The sequence below is a fragment of the Aethalodelphis obliquidens genome, unplaced genomic scaffold, assembly GCF_003676395.1.
Source record: "Aethalodelphis obliquidens isolate GAN/ISIS:26980383/991018 unplaced genomic scaffold, ASM367639v1 scaffold63, whole genome shotgun sequence".
In the NCBI taxonomy this organism is placed as follows: domain Eukaryota; kingdom Metazoa; phylum Chordata; class Mammalia; order Artiodactyla; family Delphinidae; genus Aethalodelphis; species Aethalodelphis obliquidens.
The window spans coordinates 2440944-2460279 of record NW_020838007.1 but is presented as its reverse complement, the minus strand read 5'-3'; the positions used below and the strand labels follow the sequence as shown (position 1 = coordinate 2460279).

Below are 19336 nucleotides of genomic sequence, written 5' to 3'. Positions count from 1 at the left end.
TATTTTTTTTAAAAAACTTGGAGATACGTTAGGTGAAAAGCCCAGGCTGTAGGATGATCTCTTCTGTGTGAAGAGAGACCATGAGACGTGCGGCCACCTCCAGAAAGGTCTCAGCCACGGGGATCACAGGCTGGGGGCAGGGTCACACTGGACACTTCCTGTTGTTTGACTTTGTTCTAACCATGTGTCTGCATGATCTGCTGTACATTTTAAGAAAATAGTTGAGGTGGGTGTGGTGGGGACGATGCAGAGGGGGTGACCCCCTGAGGTTACTTGAGGAACAGGGACACGGTGGGAGGGGCCCTGCCAGCCCTGCTCTGACCACCACCCCAGCCCATTATGACCTCCCTGGCCATTCCCAGGCCTTTGTGACAGGTGCCCCTGAGGCACCTGTGAGCCATGACACCCAGAGGGCCCTCAGACTTGTGAGGTGTCTCATGATCTAGTCCCAAGGGGCAGATGGCTCACAGGGCCATCTGTAAGAGGGTGGCAGCTCAGGCCAGGCCAAAGCCTAGACCTGGGGTCAGGAAGGGGTCACAGGGAGGTATGGAGGGGCCGAAAACCCTGGGACCCCGTGGCCACTCCCACCCCCAGTGCCCCTAACCCCCAGCTTCGAGCAGCCATGGAGGATGCCTGGACCCACCCTGCCAGGGGTTTGTAAGGCGGCCCTGCATGGTGCCTCTCAGCTCCACCCACTCAGTGGAGTCTGCCAGGCCTTTCCCAGCCCCGGGGACAGGGGGTGGGGGGCCCAGGGTCGGTGACGAGGTACCTGGGAACTTTATCACAGCTGAAGAGGGAGAGATGCAGCGACAGAGGCCACGAGACCACCCGGCGGGGGCGAGACAAGGACAAGTAGAGACGGGGCTGGGGTGGGGCTGGCCCCTGCACTCAGGCCGCGAGCAGGGGACACCCACGCAGGGGGCGGGGCCCAGCTCAGGGCCCAGACCCTGCCCTTGCCCGCCCCTGACCCCGGGGGCAGGGACCCCGGCCTCGCCCAGGGCAGCCCCCTCCCAGCTCCAGAGCGTGCTCCTGGGGCCTGCAGAGCAGTCCTTTCTCCAGCTGGAGCAGGAGAACCAGAATCTGGTGAGTGCGCTCCCAGCCCTCCCAGGCCCCAAGCCCTCCACCACCGCCCCCTTCGACCTCCTGCCTGCGAAGTGGCTGTTCCCATCTCTCTGCCCCCACCCCCAGAAAAGGCAGAACCAGGACCTGCGGGAGCAGCTGGGGGCCCTCCTGGGGCCGGGGCAGCAGTTCCTGCCCTTGTGCCCGGAGCACTTGAGCTGCATGGCCCTGACCTGGGTGAGTGCGTGGCGGGGTGCGGCCCCAGTAGGACGTTGGGAGGCTCTGGGGAGCTCCCTGCCACTCCATGCGCTACCCTCACCCCACTCCCAAGCAGTCCTTGACCACGGATGCTGCTGATGGCCTTGGGGCTGAGCTGGTGGCTCCTCTGCAGCCCCTTGAGCAGGCCAGCGCCCGGCCCCTGAAGGACAGGGCCCCTCTGCAGCTGCTGCAGCAGGAGCTGTGCCGGGGGAAAGAGTCCTTCATGCAGCAGTCCCAGGTGGGCCCCGGAGGCCGGGGGCGTGCGGGGAGGAAGGAGCTGACCACCCGCCAGCCCTCCCTCTGCCCACACTGTGCCTTCCCCCAGAACGAGCTGCAGCAGATCCGACTGTCCTTTGAGAGGAAGAAGATGGCCATCACCGAGGTGCCCACCTGCAAGGGTGGGAGGGGGCGCTGGGGCAGCCACCTGTGACGTGCATCCTGCATGGGTCCCGCTCCTTGGGGCGTGACCCAGTCTCCACCCTCCACCAGGTGTGGGACGGCGTGGCCGAAGTACACATGGCCCTGAACAACCAGGCCACCGGGCTCCTGGTAGGTTCCTAAAGGCAACACCCAGAGGATGAGGGGGCTGGGTGGGGGCAGTGGGGTTGGGGGACCAGCTTTACCCTCTCTGACCCCCAGAAGCTCAAGAAGGACATCCGGGGGGTGCTGAACCAGATGGAGGACATCCAGCTGGAGATTCTGGGGTGATGTGCAGGGTTGGGAGCCAGCGGGGCCTGGCTGAGCCGGGATGGGGGTAGGTGTCCAGGTCAGGATGGGGTGGACCAATCACTGACCCCTCCCCAATTCCCCTGCACCAGACCAGGTGGTGCCAGGCTGAGGTGGGGGGTACATGTGGCGCTGACTGTGCACTGTCCCCCCCCACCCCCGCTAGGGAACGGGCCCAGTGCCGCAGCCGGGTCAGGAAGGAGCAGCAGATGGCGTGCATAGGGGTAAGTCCCCCACCCCACCCTCTCCCTGGAGGCCCCGCTTAGGGAGCTGGAGAGGATCCCTGTGACCAGAATCACCCTTGTCCTGAGGGAGAGCAGGAACTCGCTCTGACTCAGCCCCTCTCCCGCAGAAGGCGCGGCCTCAGCTGGGATGTTCCGAGGGCCTCAAAGGCCAGCTCTGGTAGGTGGCCGTCCGAGCTCAGGGGCAGAGCCCAGTCCCCAGGAACTGTCCCCTGGGTGCCCCCACCCCCTGACCACAGCCGTCCACAGGCTGCTGGCCCTGAGGTTGCTGCTGGGCGCCCTGCTAGCCTGCACCGCCGCCTACGTGTACATGGTGGACCCCGCGCCCTTCGAGGGGCTGGTGCCGCCCCTGCTGAGCCGCGCCACCGTCTGGAAGCTCCGGACCCTGCTGGGCCCGTTCTTGCGCCTTGAGGTGGACGACTTCCTGCCCTTCTAGGCCGGAGGCCCAACAGCCCCAGCGAGGAGGAAGCAAGGCGGCTGGTGTGGCCCAGGGTGCCCAGCGGCCGTGCCAGCCCCCACCCATGGCACTGCCACGCACCGGTCCCAGCCCAGAGCCTTGGAGGAGGGTGGAGGCGGGGTCTGTCCTGAGGGCTGGGCCTGCGACTGGACATATAGTAGTGACACAAGGCCTGTGCACTTGTTTCCATGGAAATGGGGGCGGGGCACAGGAGGCTTTGCCGCCTTCTGAGGCGGATCTTGCAGTGAGGGTCCCTGCCTGGTCCCTAGGGTCCCACTTGCAGTGGCGCCCCTGCCTCGTCCCCCAAGCCCCATCCGCTGCCAGGGCAGCCTCTCCACAGGACGCCCCCAGACCGCCCTGGCCACCAGAAGGGCTCTGAGCAGAGGGTGTGCAGAAGGGGCTCCACTGAAAGTGAGACCCTCAGGCCTCATCCCTGGGACTGGCGGACCTCGGAGATCAGGGACCCTTCACATAAGCCTGCGGCTCTGCTGTCGCTTCACATAAGCCACGTCCCTGTCTGGCTGACCACCCCCCTTCCCAAACCACCCAGCCACCACCCGTCCCCCGGCTCCTGTTCCCTCCCCACCCCAGGGTCCCTGTCCAGTCCAGCCTCCTGGCACTTCCCAGAGGCTTGGAGGACAGGGGGACCACGCTGGTGGACAGAGCCATGGAGGTAAACACCAAAAATTTTATTTAGTGCATTAAACTGGGGCGGGGCAATACCTTTTAGAACAATAGAGAATAGCTTTGTGGCTGCTCACCCCCAAGTGGGAGAAACAGAGCTGCTGCCCAGGCAGAGGGGACGGCCAGGGCCCAGCCCTGCCCCTGCGAGCGTCCAGGCCCAGCCGGCTGGGGGCTGCAAGGCTGGGGGTGGCAGGGCCCTCTGAGCTCGCCAGGTGCAACATCTCAGAGTGAAGGGGTGAAGACCACCGGGCAGGGCCGGTGGGCTGGGGTCTCCTCCAGCTGGCAGCTCCAGGAGCTTAAGGCATCTGTTCATGTGCTGGGTGCAGGGAGCGGGGAGTATAGCGACCTGCAGGGGCGACCTGAGACCCCCACCCAGCCCAACCCACAGAGGCCGGGGCTACCTGGGAGGAAGTGGCGTGTAAAGTGCTTGGTCAGGCAGGGGGATCAGGTGATGGTGACACCCGGGAAGGCTGTGCTGGTCCCAGCAGCTCCAGGGCCCCCACCTAGGGTTTCGAACCCTCTGCAGCAGGTGGGGACTTCCTGAGCTGGGAGGGCACAGGGTCACGGGCCCTGGTGGGCTCGGGGTCAGTCAAGGTGCCGCTGGTGGAGACGGGACGCCCAGCCCACACCCTAGGGTCCGCGGCAGCCTGGCCTCTTGGGCCCCGGAGTCTTCTACTTGGTGTCCCGCTCGGGCCCTGAGAGGCTGGGGAAGAGGCTGGAGGCGGCCAAGTGTAGACGGCACACGGCCCCCCGGGGGGGCGCCCCAGTGGCCGGGCTCCAGGGGACCCGCAGTGACGGGCGGTCCACCGGGAGGCCGAGGTGGCACAGGTGCAGGCCGGGGGGCACCCTGGGCTGGCCACGCCGCCCCCATCCACGGCTGCAGGTACCGATCCGCCCCCTGCGGGTTGCAGCGTCCCGTGAGAGAGAAGCAGAAAGGCGGAGGTCAGCAAGGGGCAGAGCTGCCCGGTTCAGGGTCTGAGGACCCACTGGCCTCCCACACATGGCCAGCCCCTGCCCCGGTCCCCCAGCCCCTGAAAAGCTGTGGATTCCCGACGCCCCCACCCCGGACACTTGCAGGGGGGACGGGAGATGAGTTCCAGTCCGCGCAGCTGCAGGACGGGCGGGCACTCCCTGCTCCTGGGATCCCGGGGCCCCTGGGGCAGCTGCAGTCCCAGCTTCTCTCCAAACGTCCTGTTACTGCCAGGGATGACGCAGACCCAGGGAAACCTCACGCTGGTCAGCCAGAGAACCACCGGCCAGCCCCCACCCCCCAGGCCTCCAACTTGGCTTAAGTCCACGGAAACGCCCACGCAGAACGTCCACGCCCAGACTATCTGCCACCACCTCTCCCGGAGCCTGACGCCCTCTGCCCCCGCCCGGAGCCCCTGGCCTTGCTCAAGGAAAGGATCGAAATGACTCTTTTTCTTTTTTTAATAAAATTATAGATATATAGATGTAGATATAAAAACATAAAACAGACACAACGCAAGCGGACGCTGCCGTGTGCTTACTCTCGGGTCCCTGGCGCCAGACAAAACTCCGACCCCTCCCCGATGTGCTTTCCACGTGGGCGCCCAGGCTCCAGCAGGGCCTGGACTTTGCATGCCTCGGGTGGGGGTCTCCAGTTTGCAGGGAGGGGACTCGGGGTCGCGTGGGCCCCCTGTGGCGGCATCCGGCCTCCTGTGCCCGCTCCCCCTGCCCCCATCACCTCCCACAAGAGCATAAAGCAAAGATTAAGGCTTCAATTAAAGCGAGTTTCCGGGCAGTGGGGGCAGCGGGGGCCCGAGCGTGAACACATGGGACGTGGCATGGCAGCTCAGCGCACAGACACGGGGACGCGCCCACCAGCTGGGCGAGACGAGACACACGGAGCCAGGACCCCACCCACAGCTGGCTGTCCGTCCGTCTGTCCATTTGTGCACCTGTCCGTCAGAACCCAGAGCAGTCCCGAAGCTGGGTGCCTGTGGGCCGGGCCTGGACTCCCTGCAGAAGAGTGGGCCTTGCCAAGCTACAAGCTTCCAGCGGGTCCCTGAAAGGCAATGGTTAGGAGCAGCTGGGCGGCGGGGCCCTCGGTCTGGGAGGACGGCCAGGGGCCCAGGCCTCTCTGTCCATCTCTGGGCCACAGTGACCCATGTGTAAGGGAAGTGGGTAGGGACTGGCCTGGTGACAACCTGTGCAGTCCACGCCCCCTTGCTGCCCCAGCTCGCGGGAGCAGGGCCACCAACACGCAGATCCTGCAGCCTCATGGCCCTTGGCCCAGCCGTGCCCTGGTGAGCAGATGAGTGGATGCACGGGCTGAGGACGAGGGATAGGCCCGTGGAGGCGTAGTTCTCCTCCCGCTGATGCGTCCACACCAAGCCTGGGCCTCCTCTCCCGGGGTAGAGAAGTTGGGAGGGGGGCAGCCGCTGTGGGGGGGGGTCCTGGCTCCCATGGCACCACGGCGACGGGTGGCAGTCAGTCCTCACACCGAGATCTCGTATGTGGTCCCACCCACGCCGGACACCTTCTTAACGAGCGTGTGCCGGGCGGGGCTGGCGGAGGGCCCTGGGGGGCCGGTGGCAGGCCCCAAGCGGGCCAGGCCCGGGGACTGCCCATTAAGCTTACTTGGGGGGGTCTTCAGCTGAGGGTGGTCCCTGCATCAAAACAAGCACACACACGCACACACACGGTGAACACGGGACCATGGCAGGACAGGGGCCAGCGGAGGCAAGAGGACAGAGGACACAGACACAGACGGAGCACTGGGCAGCCCCTGCCTCTGACCCTGGACGGTCCCACACGGAAATGGGTGGGGGAGCAGAACCTGCCAGGGGAGGGCCGTGCTGTCACAGGACAGACAGATGTCAGAATGGCTGCCATCCCCTCCCAGGCCTCTCGGCACAGACCACAGAACACAGGGACGCCAGGTGGATGCTGGCCAGGCGAGTCCCTAGACCCTGCCCTGTCCTGGTGCCCTGAGCTGGGAAGCCCAGCAGTGACGATGTGGCCTCTTCCCTGCTCCCTCCAAGGGAAACGAGGGGCTGCCCTTCTGCCCTCCAGCCTGCCCAGCACTGACCAGTAGCATGGACCTCGCTGCCCAGCATTCATGCAGGCAGGAGCCCCTCCCTCCCTGGGCTGCCTCACAGCTGCCCCCTCTGGGCCTGTCACACGCACAACAGGAACCTCCTCGTCAACTGAGCCTGTGCTCACGGCAGCCAGGTGAAGCCCTGGTGAGCAAACGTGCCCAGCAGCTGCTCAGCTCTTGTACGTGGGCCTGGGACCAGCCTGCCCTTCTGAGACTCAGTTTGCCCATCTCTGAGCAGGGAAGCCCTTGCTTCCTGGGGCTGTGTGCCCCCCGAGGGCCAGGACCGTGGTGCCCAGAGTGGCATGTTTTGCTGTGGGAGGAGGGTCACCCAGACTTGGCCTTCTGGGCATGGACAGTGGCATCATCTCTAGAGGAAGAACCCTAGGGTCCCCCACATGCTGGGTCTGTGCCAGCCAGGGGAGAGTGTGGGTGTTGGGCTCAAGATGCAAATTCTCCTGCCCCTGGTCCCAGGACATGCCAAGGCGTCCTTGGAGCCGGGCTACCCTCACACTGGCCGCCAGGATCCTCCAAGGTGGGTGAGGCCCACCCCCCTAGGTAGCCTCAGGCCTCCTGGGCAGCCCCCACGTGCTTGGCCAAGAGGCCCTGCAGGCAGCCAGACACCTGCCCTGTGCCCAGCAGCTGTCCGCACCCTGAGCACCCACCTCTGCACAGACAGCGAGGGCGGCGGTTCTGGGAGCTCCGCTTGGATGAAGGCGACGGCTTTGGGGCCCACGTAGGAGGGCGAGCGGGGAGTGCTAGGTGGGGACGGAGGGACCTGGCGCACGGGCGACCTGTGCGAGCCGCTGGCAGGCCGGGCCCCCGGGGCACCACTGTTGGCCAGGTCTGCCTGCAGGGAGGAAGAGGAGGTCCGCGGCGCTCGGCTCACGGCGCTGGACAGCGAGGACAGCGACGCCTGCAGCGCGGGGTTGCGGGCGCCCCCGAAGCCGGGCCCGGCCACCAGGTCGTCCCTGGAGCTGCAGCGCAGCGCGGGGCCACGGGGGCCCTCAGACAGCACGCTGGCCTGCTGCAGGCTATAGGAGCTAGGTGCATCGTAGACGCCCGAGTCGCCAAAGAGCGAGTCAGCCTGAGAGCGCAGCAGCCGCTCACGCTCCTCCCTGTCCTTGCGCTCCTGGATGGAGGCCATGATGGTCCTGGACAGGTTGTCGTAGCGCACAGGCGAGGGCTCCCGAGGCCGCAGGCCCAGCACGGGGCTGAAGCTGCGGGGCGGGGGCCGTGGTGGGTCGCCCGCTGCACCCGCGTGCAGGTAGGGTGAGCGGTAGCTGGCTGCGCCAGCTGAGGGGTGGGCCGGGCACGTGTGGCCCCCGGGAGAGCCAGGGTTCAGCAGGCTGTCGTAGGACAGGCTGCCGTTGCGGTTGGGCAGTGCGTGGGGGGCAAAGAGGCCACGGTGGGGCGTGGGGGGCCCACCCTCAGAGCGCAGGGGCTGCAGGGCCACGTGGTCCCCGCCCCGCCGGCTGGCGGCTTTGAGGCTCAGGGAGCGCAAGGCGCCTGAGAAGGTGTCAGCAGCACTGAGTGGTGGGGATGGCGGGTAGGCCGCATGCAGGCCACTGGGCGGGTAGTCAGGGACATCCAGGCTGGGCTCGGATGCAAAGTCCAGGCTGTGGATGCTGTCCTCCCCCAGCGTCAGGGAGTCAGTGCCCGTGACCTGCAGGGGGAGATGGCGCACATCCATCTTGGCCCACCCACCGTGCCCTGCCCGCTCACCAGGTGCTCTGTGCCCACTAGGAAGTTGCAATCCCGGTGGCATCAGGGATGGCGGCAGGTGCAACCGACGAGCTGTTCCCAGAAGCTCTCTATCCCCTGCGCCCCACGGAGGGAAGCGGGGACAGGGTGGAGCAGAGCCGGGGGCCCCAGTATCTCTCCAGGGAAGGCTGTGCATCTGCTCCAGCCCAACTCCCCAGGGAGAGGAAGGGGCCTTGGGGCAGCCTTGGGATCAGGACCTCAGAGAGACTTAACCACACAGTGACCCAGGGCCTCTCCCAGGCAGCCCACGGCTGAGGGTCTGGGCGGGCAGTGCAAAGCAAACAGCAGGGCAGTGCCCTCAGAGCCCAGCAGCCCAGGGGGTAGCCACAGTGACAGAGAGGGGCCTTTTTGATTCTCCGTGATTCCAGGCACACAGACTTGGATTGGGACAAGAGCCTGCAGAACCTCAAAACCCAGAAGGCGCATGGGTGGGGACAAATGTGGCCTCAGGGCACTTGGCCAACCAGCCGGACCCTCCATGGGACCCAGGACAATCCCAGGAAGGAGGCAACCCACCTAAGCCCCCTCATTCCAAGAAGGGCCACCGGACACTGGCCAGGGAGGCCCAGACTCACTGCCCTGACCAGCAGGCCCCAGAGGCAGGGTCAGGAAGGATATCAGTCCTGGAGGGAGTTCCCTGGGAGAGAGGGGCTGGTCCAAGTGTGCTGGCTCAGCCATGGGCCTGCCCTCTGGTGGCATGAAGGAGGCAGGCAGCCTGGGAACCTCAGGGGTCTGGGTGTCTGCTCAGGCCGTCCGCTGCTCCACGTGAACGCAGAGAATAAATGTGCTTCCTCAAACAATCTCAAATTCCTCTGAAGCCTTCCCGAGGGCCCTGAGGACCTTACAGAGTGACTAATTGTGGAATTCCAGGCATCCTGGCACACAGTGCCCCCGGGGGCAGCGCCTAGAGCCAGCAGGCAACACTGGCCAAGGGCTGGGTGGCTAGGACTGCCTGTGCCAGCCCCTCCCAGGACACCTGGCCCTGCTCCCCTCTACCAGCCCCAGCTGGGATGCCCACACCCTCTGTGACCCAGGCGGGTCTTTCAGGGGTGAGACCTGGGTCGTGGCCTTAGATAGGATTCCTTGGGAAGTGGCCTCCAGGGTGTGGCGAAGTCTGGGGGCGGGGCTCTGGAGTTTCCCGGGGTCCGGGGGGCGGGGGCGGGGGGGCTCTTGGGTGGAGCCTGCGGGGCGGGACCTCGGGACCTCTGGGCAGGGCCAGGCCTCCTCACCTGCTCACCCGGCCCACAGAAGGGCGCCTTGGTACCCGTGGGAAAGGCGGGCCGGAACTTGTACATGGCGGGTGTCGGGGGACTGGTCCTCTGCGCCGACAGGGCGCTCTCTGGGGAAGATGGACCACTGTCAGACTGGGATCAGTCTGTGCCCCTCCCTCCGTTTGGCCGCCCCCGCCTCACCAGCACTGCCGGGGCGTGGGGTCTGCAGGTCGCTGCCAAATGTGCCAGCCTCCGCCTTGGGGGGCAGCGGCGGCCCCAGGTCCAGCGGCTTCTCATCCAGCCGGTCCAGGCTGCCCTTGGACTGGGAGGGGGCACGGTCAGTGGTGTGTAGGGTACAGGCCACGGGCAGGGCTTAACTGGGGACTCCATCCTGAGGCCTGGGACCTAGACTTCTCCCCGATTCCACCCAGTCCTTCCCCCTTCTACTCTTAGGCCCCTCCAACCTGACCACTTCCCACCTCACCCCATCCCTTACCCCACCCCTGGGCCCCCACCTTGCTGTGGCCCAGGCCAGCCTTCAGCCCGTTGTCACTAAGCTTGACCTTGAGTGGTGCGGCTCGCTCCAGGAGCTCCGGCCGAAGGAAGGGCGGCTTCAGGCGAGCGGCAAGCGGCAGCCGGGGCGGCTCCACCACATACCTGCACCAGGGCCAGAGGGGTCAGTGGCCAGGGCAACCTGGCCTGAATGCATGCCAAGGGCAGGACCCCACCTGCCAAAAGCAGAAGTGGATCAGGCTGAGGGCCCATGGCTGCCCACCCCAAACCCCGAGGAGGCCCACTGGACACCCGCCGGGCCTCACCGGGGCGCCAGGGGGCTGCACAGCACGTGCTCCACGTTCCCATAGCAGCCGCGGGTGAAGGGGTTCACACCCCCACGGAACTTCCCCGTCACCTGTGGACATGGGACCCCTCAGCCAGCCTGGCCAGCCAGGGTCTGGCCAAGGAGGGCAGGGGGACAGGCAGGGACAGCAGGGGTTCCGCAGAGGTGAGTTGGGCAGGGTTAGCCCAGGGGTGCCCCCAACCCAGGTCACCAGGGTCTGCCCCTGCTGTGGAATTTCTGGGCTCTGATTCACTGGTGGCTGCAGTGCCTACAGATGGGGGCAAGGAGGGGGACAGGGCAGGTGAGACCCCACATGCCAAACCCCACCTGGGGTCTCCAGGGCCAGAGCTTCCCCTACCACAGCTGCACATCAGCCGAGGGCCCCGGCCCTGTCCCGCCCCCCCCCCACCCCAGTCCCTGTGCAGCCCTGGCTCCTCGCTCAGCCCATCGGGGACCCTCCCATGCCCAGCCCCATCACTGCATGGCCCCACCCAGGGTCTGCACCTGCTCATTGGTGGTGCGGCCCCGAGTGACCAGCACCACGTGGAAGCCAGTGAGGCCGATGACAGGGATGAAGAAGAGGCCGGCCACACACATGACGGCCATGCTGGCCCGTTAAGGCCAACGGCCGTGGGTGAGGATGGAGCAGGCACCTGTGGACAGACTACCCGCCCCTCCCCACCGCCCGCTCAGGGAAGGAGACCCACTCCCTGGGGACTTCTGGGCTGCCGACCCACCCCTCCAAGCCTCGACTTCCCCTGTGAGAAGCGTCCCCGGTCCACACCGCCTTTGTGGTCAGGCCAAGGATACGTGATGGTGGTGTGCGCGGCGCCCAGCCCCTCGGCGTGGTTCAGCACGTAGACCAGGCCGAAGGCTACGACGCCCACCATGTGCGCACTGAGCGACAGCAGGAACAGGAAGAAGTAGCGGTAGTTGCGGCGCCCAATGCAGTTGTTGACCCAGGGGCAGTGGTGGTCGAAGTCCTGGGCAGGAACAGTGCGTCAGGGCACACGGCGGGCAGGGGAGGAGGGCGTGGGCTGGGGGCGGGGCAGGCGGTCACCTCCACGCAGTTGTCGCAGACGCTGCAGTGGGAGCAGCGCGGCGGGCGGTAGAAGTGGCAGGTGGCGCACCATTTCATACGGACCTGGATGCCCCGCACATCCACGTTCTTGTACAGCGGGGCCCGGAAGTCATCCTCCTTATCCTCGTCCTCATCCGCTGTGGGTCGGGGGCAGCACGAAAGTGACTTCCCTGGCAGGAGAGCCCCTCTCCAGCCAGCCCTTCCCACCCACCCCCCACACCGCCCCCAGCCAGACTCTCTTTTGTCAGCCACTCACACTCTAGCGAAAGTCAGCCAGATGAGCTACCCCAGCACAGGGCCCTACCTCGGGGGAAGACGCCAGGGTCCATGAAGGTGGCCATGCTGAAGTTGGCCAGCACAAAGAGGAAGAGGATGCCATTGTAGACAGGAACGGCTGGGGACACAGCTCGTGTCAACCATGGGCACCTGTGTCGGACAGCAGTGCAGAGCTGGGTCTGGGGGTGTGGCAGGTGTGTGGGGAGGGGACGCGGGGCAGAGGAATTAGGCTTGGCCACACGCGTGCAGCACTCAGCATGGCAGTCAGGGAGACCACTGTTGCCACGGGCCCACTGCTTCTCTACTCAACCCTCAGGGGCTGTGCACAGGCTCCGTGTGTGCCAGCCCTGACCCAGACACCCCTGAGCGCCTGTTAGGAGCTCAACCCCCCGTTGAGCAGACTGAGGCTCAGGGAGGCCCATAGGCCAGAGCCAAGCCGCGTCCTCCTGCCCCAGCTGGGAATCATTCCGGGTACCCTGCCCTTGATGGGGAGACAGGAGACAGGAGGTGGGAACCCAGGATGGGAAAGGAGCTGGCTCTGCCCATGTGCTCTGACGGGTAGAGGCCAGTGAACTGCCGGGCAGCTCAGGCCAGTCCTGGGCCTCACCCAGACCTGTCCCCAGCTTGGCAGGATCCTGTTGCCAGGGAGATTCTGGGGTGTGGTGTGGGGAGCCCCAATCCTCGGTCGGTAAATGCATGGGGGGTTCTTCCCTGCTCTTCCCTGAGGGGTGCAGTCTCAGGGCCTGGGCCCTGGGTGCATCCCCACCCAGGCTGCCTCTTCTTTTTAATTTGTCACCTTATTCTCCATAGGGCAGTGCAGAATACTTGGAGACTAAAAGCATGGCGCCTCCCACTCCTCCGCCATCTCTCATCACCCCTCGCCACTTGGCTCCAAGGCTGCCCCCTCTTCCATGAAGCCTTCTCAGATTGATGGCTCCCTGCAAAGGTCTCACACGCCTCCCTGGTGGACACTCTGGCACAGAGAGCATCTTCCTCAGGACTGGAGACTCACCAGTCCTCAGGCACATGGCCTGTGACCCCCTGCCCCAACTCTGTGGTGGGTTTCTGCCCACTAGGCTGCTACGAAGCCCCTCTGGCTTCAGGCTCACCATCTCTCCCATGGCTGCTGTGATAAGCAGGGGGCACCCAGTGGGTCTGCTTCCCTCCCCGCACTCAGGCCCTCTGTGTAGCTGGGGGGCCAGTGGGGATCCCCTACACCAGACTTGACCATGTGGACAGGGCATTGTGGCCACCTGCAGAGTGAGTCGTGCCCGTGGCCCTGCCCGCCCCCATGGCATACGCCGGCCACACTGGTGCCCACGCCTGCCTTGGCCAGGAGCCAGCCCTGCCACCCCAGCAACCACCTCCATGGTAGCGGAACTTCTCTATTTTTAGTGGAAAGCAAGAGGCTATTTAAAGATTCCGCTCCCACGGCAGGCAGCACACTCGGCAGGCTGGGAGCCGTGAGTTGCCCCTACCTCTTCTCCAGAACCCACCGTGGAAGTGATGCATAGTCTGAGGACACGGGGTCCTCTGCCAGGAGGCCTTCCTCCACCACCCCTGACCAGGCGGCCCAGAGCAGATACCTTCCATACTCCCCACCCCTGCACGCTGGAGCCTGGCGTGCAGACAGCGCTCAATGTATGTTTGTAACCTCCGATCCAATGTCATTTGGCAGGATGACGGTGGGTCCCTGAGGCATGGTCTGCCCAAATGGGTGGGAGGGGGCTAGGAGCCCAGATGCCGGTTAAGACAGGTGAGAGAGAGCCAGGCACAGCCAGAACCTGGGAGAGGTGGGCACCGCGGACCCACCCTGGTGCTGCGAGCCAGCTCCCCACGCGCCTGCTGGGAGGGCTGACCATGTAGTCTGTGCAAAAGGAAAGTGTGGCTCTCAGGCACCTGCACTGTCGCACACTGGGGAGCCAGCCTGCTCTCGAGAGGAAGGAACCGGCCGAGAACGGACAGACATGCAGACACGTGCAGCAGGCAGGCGGGCGCTGAAGGCGGGAGGACGTGGGACGGGGGCCGAGCACGGCCCTTCATCATCGCCCTCCAAGTTTTACCGGCAGATGTTGAGAGCCCACTGCCCACCGGCCTGCTCAGTGAACCATGCATCCCACCCTTCAGGCTGGGGGGCGGCGCTTCTGTCATCCCCATTTTACAATCAAGGGTATCTGAGGGCTTGTCACCCAAGGCAGGGACTGAACCCCCGCCCCGGAGGCCCACACTGTTTTGTCCTCCCTGGGCCTTGATGACCCTGAGTGACACAGTTGGGGCTGGGGAGAGCAGCAGCTGCAAGGTGATGGAGTAACGCTTGCAATGAGGCTCTAGACGGCCTCTACCCAGGGTGGACACCACCCACCCACTGCATGCGTGGGCAGCACATACCAGGGAGGGCAGGGTGGGGCTTTAGCCTGTGCTGGGCAAGTCTGGGAGGGCATGGGTTCTCTGACTGGGACCTGAGCCACTGCACCCTCCACTCACCACCTCCAGCCCCCCAGGCTTCACTCAGACCCAGGATCAGGCACTGGCACGCATTCTGTCCCCCCATCCTCACCCCAGGGGTCTCTACCCCCAGGCTGTGCCATAAGAGGGGCTGAGGCCTGGGTCATGCCCAACAAGGACTAGCTCACTAACCAATGCTGCCAGGGCCCAGGAACGGCTAAGTAGGGGAGAAGACAAAAGAACACACGTACATCCACATGAACATGCAGGGACCCATGCATGCACACGTGTGTAGCACACATGCAGACACACACAATGCTCCAGGCGTACATGTGTGGATACTGCACAAGCATGCATACACACACGCACATGTGATCAACACAAAAGGCACGTGTGTGCTGACGTGTGTATGGATATGCACACTCGTGCACACAATGGCACATTTGTACCCTCATTCACACACAAACACAGATGCAGACTTGCCCCTCCTCCACTGACCCACACACCCCAGCCCTCTCTGGACATCTCTCAGCTCCCTGTGGGCTGGGCAAGTGTGAGGATGTGTGAGGACACGCGAGCTCCGTGGGCGAGGCCTGGCAGGCAGCACTGCTCCTGCCGCCTGAGTCTGTGCCAGGCTCCAGGAGCACCTCTCTGCCCTCAGGGATGACACCCCACTCCCCTCCCAGGGAATGGTGTGCTCCAGGCTCGCCCTGCCAGGCAGGGGTTGTACACTGCCCACTGGTGGCAGACACACTGCAGGCCCCTCCCCCGGGCCGGCCCCCCTCCTGAGCCTCCACCATGGCCCAACCTGGGCCGGCGGGAGACACCACCCAGCAGGATGGGGTTCTGCAGCGTAGCATGCTGCCTCGGCTAAATGCAGAATGGAAAATTTTAACTCAGACGTTTTCACTTAAATCAGGTTCTTCATTAACATTGACTAATGAAGCTCACACACGGGACACCCGGAACCAGAGGGTCTGCGGCTACTCTGCCTGGTCCAGCCAGGCAGGGCCTCTGGCCACATGCACCCACCCTACAGACACCCAAGCGGATGGGGAAACTGAAGCTCAGGGGACCAGGGGTACACACAGCAAGTCCTGGCAGGGGACTAACACCAAGTGTCCCCCTCCCCATATGGTCCCTGCCAGCGGCTCCATCCACCTAGGCCCGCCGCAGGCTGGCTTGGTCTTGGACTGGAACTCTCACTGTCCTAGGCTGGGCCTTGTGGCTGACTGGGCCTCTAAGCATAGGGAGGGCTCAGGCCCATCCTGGGCACCTGCCATGACATCCCAGAAGTCAGCCCACTGGCCCCAGACAGAGACAAGACAGCCCAGTGTCGGCCCCAGGCATGGGTATCCCACCAAGCAGCCCTGGCCCTCTGATGTTCACAGGGTCCCTGTCGTTCTGTAAGGTGGCTCCAGGAGGAGGAAGGGAAAGGGGCAGAGACCTGGCCTCGGCACTCTCGGACACCTCCCAGCACCTGACCCGGCCTGACGCTGAGCCTTCTGGGGTCCAGGGGGACAGAACTGTACCAAGAACCCAGGAAGGCTTCCTGGAGGAGGAGGGCCACCAGGAACCTACCCTGAGGCATGCTACCCATCCTCGTGGGGGGACACCCCCAGCTCTGGGCCTCCTCCCTACACCCCAGCCTTTCCTGGTGACATGTCTGAATGTCCTGCTGGCCGAGACCCTCAGAGACCTGGCCCAAGGGAGGGGTCTTTGGTCCTCTAGGCCTGGGCTCCCCACCCTGAGTGACACCCGGAGCTGCTGCCTACGTGGACCTGTCTCAAAGGAGCAACTCATATTTACTGAGTATAGAGCGGGCGCCGGGGACCACTCAGCTTCCAGTGAAGTCCAAGGAGCAGAGCAGACAGAATCCTGTGGGGCCCCGAGGGCAGGGTAGGAAGGGCCCAGGAGCAGGTGTCTGAGTCTGCAGTGGGCCTGGGATCAGAAACAGGGCAGAGGTGTGGGTACCGGGGTGACGAGAGGCCTGTCCCAAGAAGGGGACTGCTTGGCCCCCTGCTTACCCGGAATCAGTCCACTGTGGGTGGTGTCATTGGGCCTGGGCTACCCAGCAGACCCCCTCAGGAACTACAATGCCTTCAGAACTGGGCTGGGCGCCAGCCAGGGTCCTCAATGGCCATTCAGCCAAGGAATGTGGCCGTGGGGTGCAGGGATCCCTGTTCCAGGGGGCGAGTGAGGGTCCCTTGGCAAGATGATTGCTGCACCTGGACGCCGGCTAGCACCCCTGCACCTCCATCTTCCGCATGGTCTCTCAGGCAGAGTGAGTCACTCAGGGCAGGATGCAGGGCACACCTGTGCTGCCCTGAGGCAACCCCGAACCTCTCAGCGCTGGATCACTGAACCCAGAACCCAGAACCCCAGCAGTGAGAGCAGAGGGAGGGTAGGCAGCCTCCATGCCCAGCCCCTAGGGCAGGTTGAGTTCACAGGACAGTAGGGACCCTCTGAGATCAAGGGAAGGCTCAGGACAAGCACCCTTCAGGGGGCCTGTGTGCACCTAAGGGGAGAGGAGGTGGGTGAGCTCCTTGGGGTGGGGTTGATCTCAGTTGCTTGTTGAACTTTTCCCCAGCGTTTCACAAGTTCTCATTAGAGAACACATATTCCTTTTAAAGTCAGGACAAATGCTGAATTGCATTTGGGGAGTGAGAAACCAGAACCAGCATGTGGAGGCCAGGCTGCAGGGAAGCAGGGCCCAGACTCCCGCAAGACCCCTGCCCAGGCCCCACCCTCCAGAAGCCTCAGCGGGACGCATCCCACCTCGGCCCGCGCCCGCTGCCCACAGCCTCATAGCCAGCAGCATCTGAGTGACAAGAACAAGTCTGCTCGCCAAAGCCAGAAATAAGCCTGTCCACACAGGCCTTTTTTAAACATGCTGTTGGCAGCCTGTGGTGCCCACCCAGCCCAGCCTCCAGGTCGGGGCTCGCCTACCTCCAAGGTGCCCAATGCAGCCTTCCATCCTTGTGCTGCTGCCCTCGCCCCGGCTAAGGTGAAAGGGTACCCGCTGGCTTCTGCCCACCCCCGCCTTGGAACAGATGCCCCACTGGCTGCGGCCACCCCAAGCCTCAGGTCCCCAGGAAGGCTAGAGTGGTTGCTACTCTGGTGACCTGGTTGTGTCCCAGCCTGGGACTTGTGGCAGGAGGTGGTCGCAGACCTGCATGGCTGAAGCCTGGGGTCCCCAACCCTTCCCTGTGCCTGAGGAGCCCTGGGGAGGGGGGTGGCACAACAATGCAGAGGGAACTGTGGTCAGCCCCTGCCCTGGTCTGCACGGGCCCGGGACCTACCTGCCCTCTGCCTCAAGGGTCCCAGCGCCCACTGAGGCCAGTGTCCCTGGGTGTGGCCTGACCTGGGCCTCCAGCTGTGACCACTGGACCTTCCTGAGAAGGAGGTCAAGAGAAGGCAAAGGGCACTGCCAGGCCAGCGTCGGTGGTGGCCATGGGGCAGGCACGTGGCAGCCGGGCCAGGCCACACCTACGCGGGAACTTGGCTCTGGCCTGGGGCCGGACGGCTGGGAGGGCACTTGAGAGTCGTCCTTGGCTCCTAGCAAGGAGGGCTGGTGGCTCTGGGCGGCCCCCCTCCCCTCGTGGGGAGGGCAGGGCTGCAGCCACACCCTGGGCAGCCCCCGCACGCACTCCCTTGCCCGGGCCAGCGCCTCGCACCCAGGGCCTGCCTGGTATGCTCACAGGGTGGCCATCGGACACCAGTGTCCTCACACCCAGGTCTCACCTGTCCCTGACACCCCAGGAAGGGCATGCTCGTGGCATCAGCCTTGGTCCAGAGTGGGGTCTCACATTGCCCACGGCCCTGGTGCCCCAACCCAGCCCAGCCCGCCAGCCCAACCCCGGCCCTGGTCCCTCCAGGCCGCGTCCACCGCTGTGCGCAGCCCTGCCCCTTCTGGCCCCAGCGGCGCGGCCGACTCACGTGAACACGAAGAACAGGGTGCTGGAGCCGACCAGCAGTGCGGCCGCCGTGGCCACCGGGATGTACTTGGCGGGTTTGAGGCGCGTCCCGGGGCTGCGGGGCATCCTGGGCACCGCGCCGCCGCATCCCTCCCCGGGGCCGGGCGGGCGGGGCCGGCTGGACGGGCAGGACCCAGGCAGCAGCGGTGGCAGCAGAGGAAATCCCACCTCCCGGGCGGCGGCGGAGACAGCGTGCTGATGTCAGCGCGCCCCTTAAGGTGGACCAGCGGTGAGGGGCCGTGGGGCCGGGCGGGGCCCCTCGCGACAGCCGGCCCCTCCCACCTGCCCGGCCTGCCATCTCCCTCCTCCTCCTCCTCCCTCTGAGCTCGGGGCAGAGCCGGCGGCGGACCCTCCCGCAGCGGGGCCTCTCCTCCAACTCCAGGCTGGGAGCCCGTGACCCTCAGAGGCCATGCGGCCGCCGCACACCTGAGGTCTTGCCCACCGGGGTACACACGGCGACCGCCAGGCCTCCTGTCCCCAGCCCACAGGCCGCGGCGCTGGAGCATGTAGGTCCCTTCCGGGTCCCTGTTTGCACAGATCTTTCCCTAAACACCTCGGAGCTCTTCCTGGGTAGGGCCTGGCCCCTCCCATCTGGAGGAACACCCCGCCCACCCCACCCCACCCGCAGCATTTATGAGGGTGGGGGATTGTGACACTGCAGGGGCACCTTGGTTGTTTATCCCCTGCCCACCTCACAGCCCTTGAGCCACAGGGCCAGCGGGCAGGGTAAGGAGGGCGGGTCTGCTGGTCCCTCTGCATCCCAGCCCAGGCTGCAGGCCTCCCAGGACAGAAAGGAGTGCCCCTCAGGAAGGGCCGGGCACCCTGCCCGTGCCTGGGATAGGCCCGCGGGCAGGCCCACCTCCTGCAGGAAATCCCACCCCTCCAGCACCGCCACTGCTGTCGCTTAAGGTGGACCAGCAGCCTCGCAGTGCTGGGCCGCGCGTGGGTGGACCACAGCCTCCACAGTGAGGACCGGTCCCTGGGTCCTCTGTTCTGAAACCAAGACCCATCTGCCCCCTCCCCAGGTCAGAATCCATGTGGGGCCCTCGCCCTCCCTGGCCCTGGGCATCTGCTTCTCTACAGCCAGAACCCCGCGCAGGCCAGCGGCCACCTCCTCAGGCCACCTCCTTGGGCCACGCTGCACAGGCCCTGGGACTCCTCAGACTGGAAGACCCCACCTCGCCTTAAGGTCCTAGCCCAGCAGGCAGGGCCGTGAGCTGTTAGAAAGGAACCTGGGCTTGGGGGCCAGAACAGAGG

General features: G+C 65.3%; 2 protein-coding genes across 6 annotated transcripts; one reads left to right on the top strand and one right to left on the bottom strand.

Annotated features, from left to right (window-relative positions):
• Window positions 1-546: 546 nt before the first annotated feature.
• On the top strand, window positions 547-2721 carry CCDC188 (coiled-coil domain containing 188). Its single transcript, XM_027088857.1, is given in 9 exon segments — window positions 547-1083; window positions 1189-1296; window positions 1451-1555; window positions 1643-1699; window positions 1807-1866; window positions 1957-2021; window positions 2210-2267; window positions 2396-2445; window positions 2535-2721. Coding segments are annotated over 9 exon segments (1227 nt in total).
• A 681-nt stretch (window positions 2722-3402) lies between these two features.
• Window positions 3403-18604, bottom strand: ZDHHC8 (zDHHC palmitoyltransferase 8). 5 transcript variants are annotated; one of them, XM_027088459.1, is made up of 13 exons: window positions 18506-18604; window positions 18042-18291; window positions 11686-11807; window positions 11361-11518; window positions 11111-11283; window positions 10805-10907; window positions 10512-10568; window positions 10281-10372; window positions 9978-10119; window positions 9664-9784; window positions 9481-9590; window positions 7153-8153; window positions 4840-6059 (listed from the first exon to the last, which is right to left on the bottom strand). In XM_027088459.1, the coding sequence occupies exons 2-13, from the start codon at window positions 18143-18145 to the stop codon at window positions 5888-5890; spliced, it is 2355 nt and encodes a 784-aa protein (XP_026944260.1). In that variant the 5' UTR covers window positions 18146-18291; window positions 18506-18604; the 3' UTR covers window positions 4840-5887. The 5 variants fall into 5 exon arrangements, with proteins under 5 accessions (XP_026944266.1, XP_026944260.1, XP_026944264.1 ...); XM_027088463.1 differs by having other exon boundaries at window positions 4840-5455; window positions 18042-18601; XM_027088464.1 differs by having other exon boundaries at window positions 11445-11518; window positions 18042-18601.
• Between the last annotated feature and the right edge of the window lie 732 nt (window positions 18605-19336).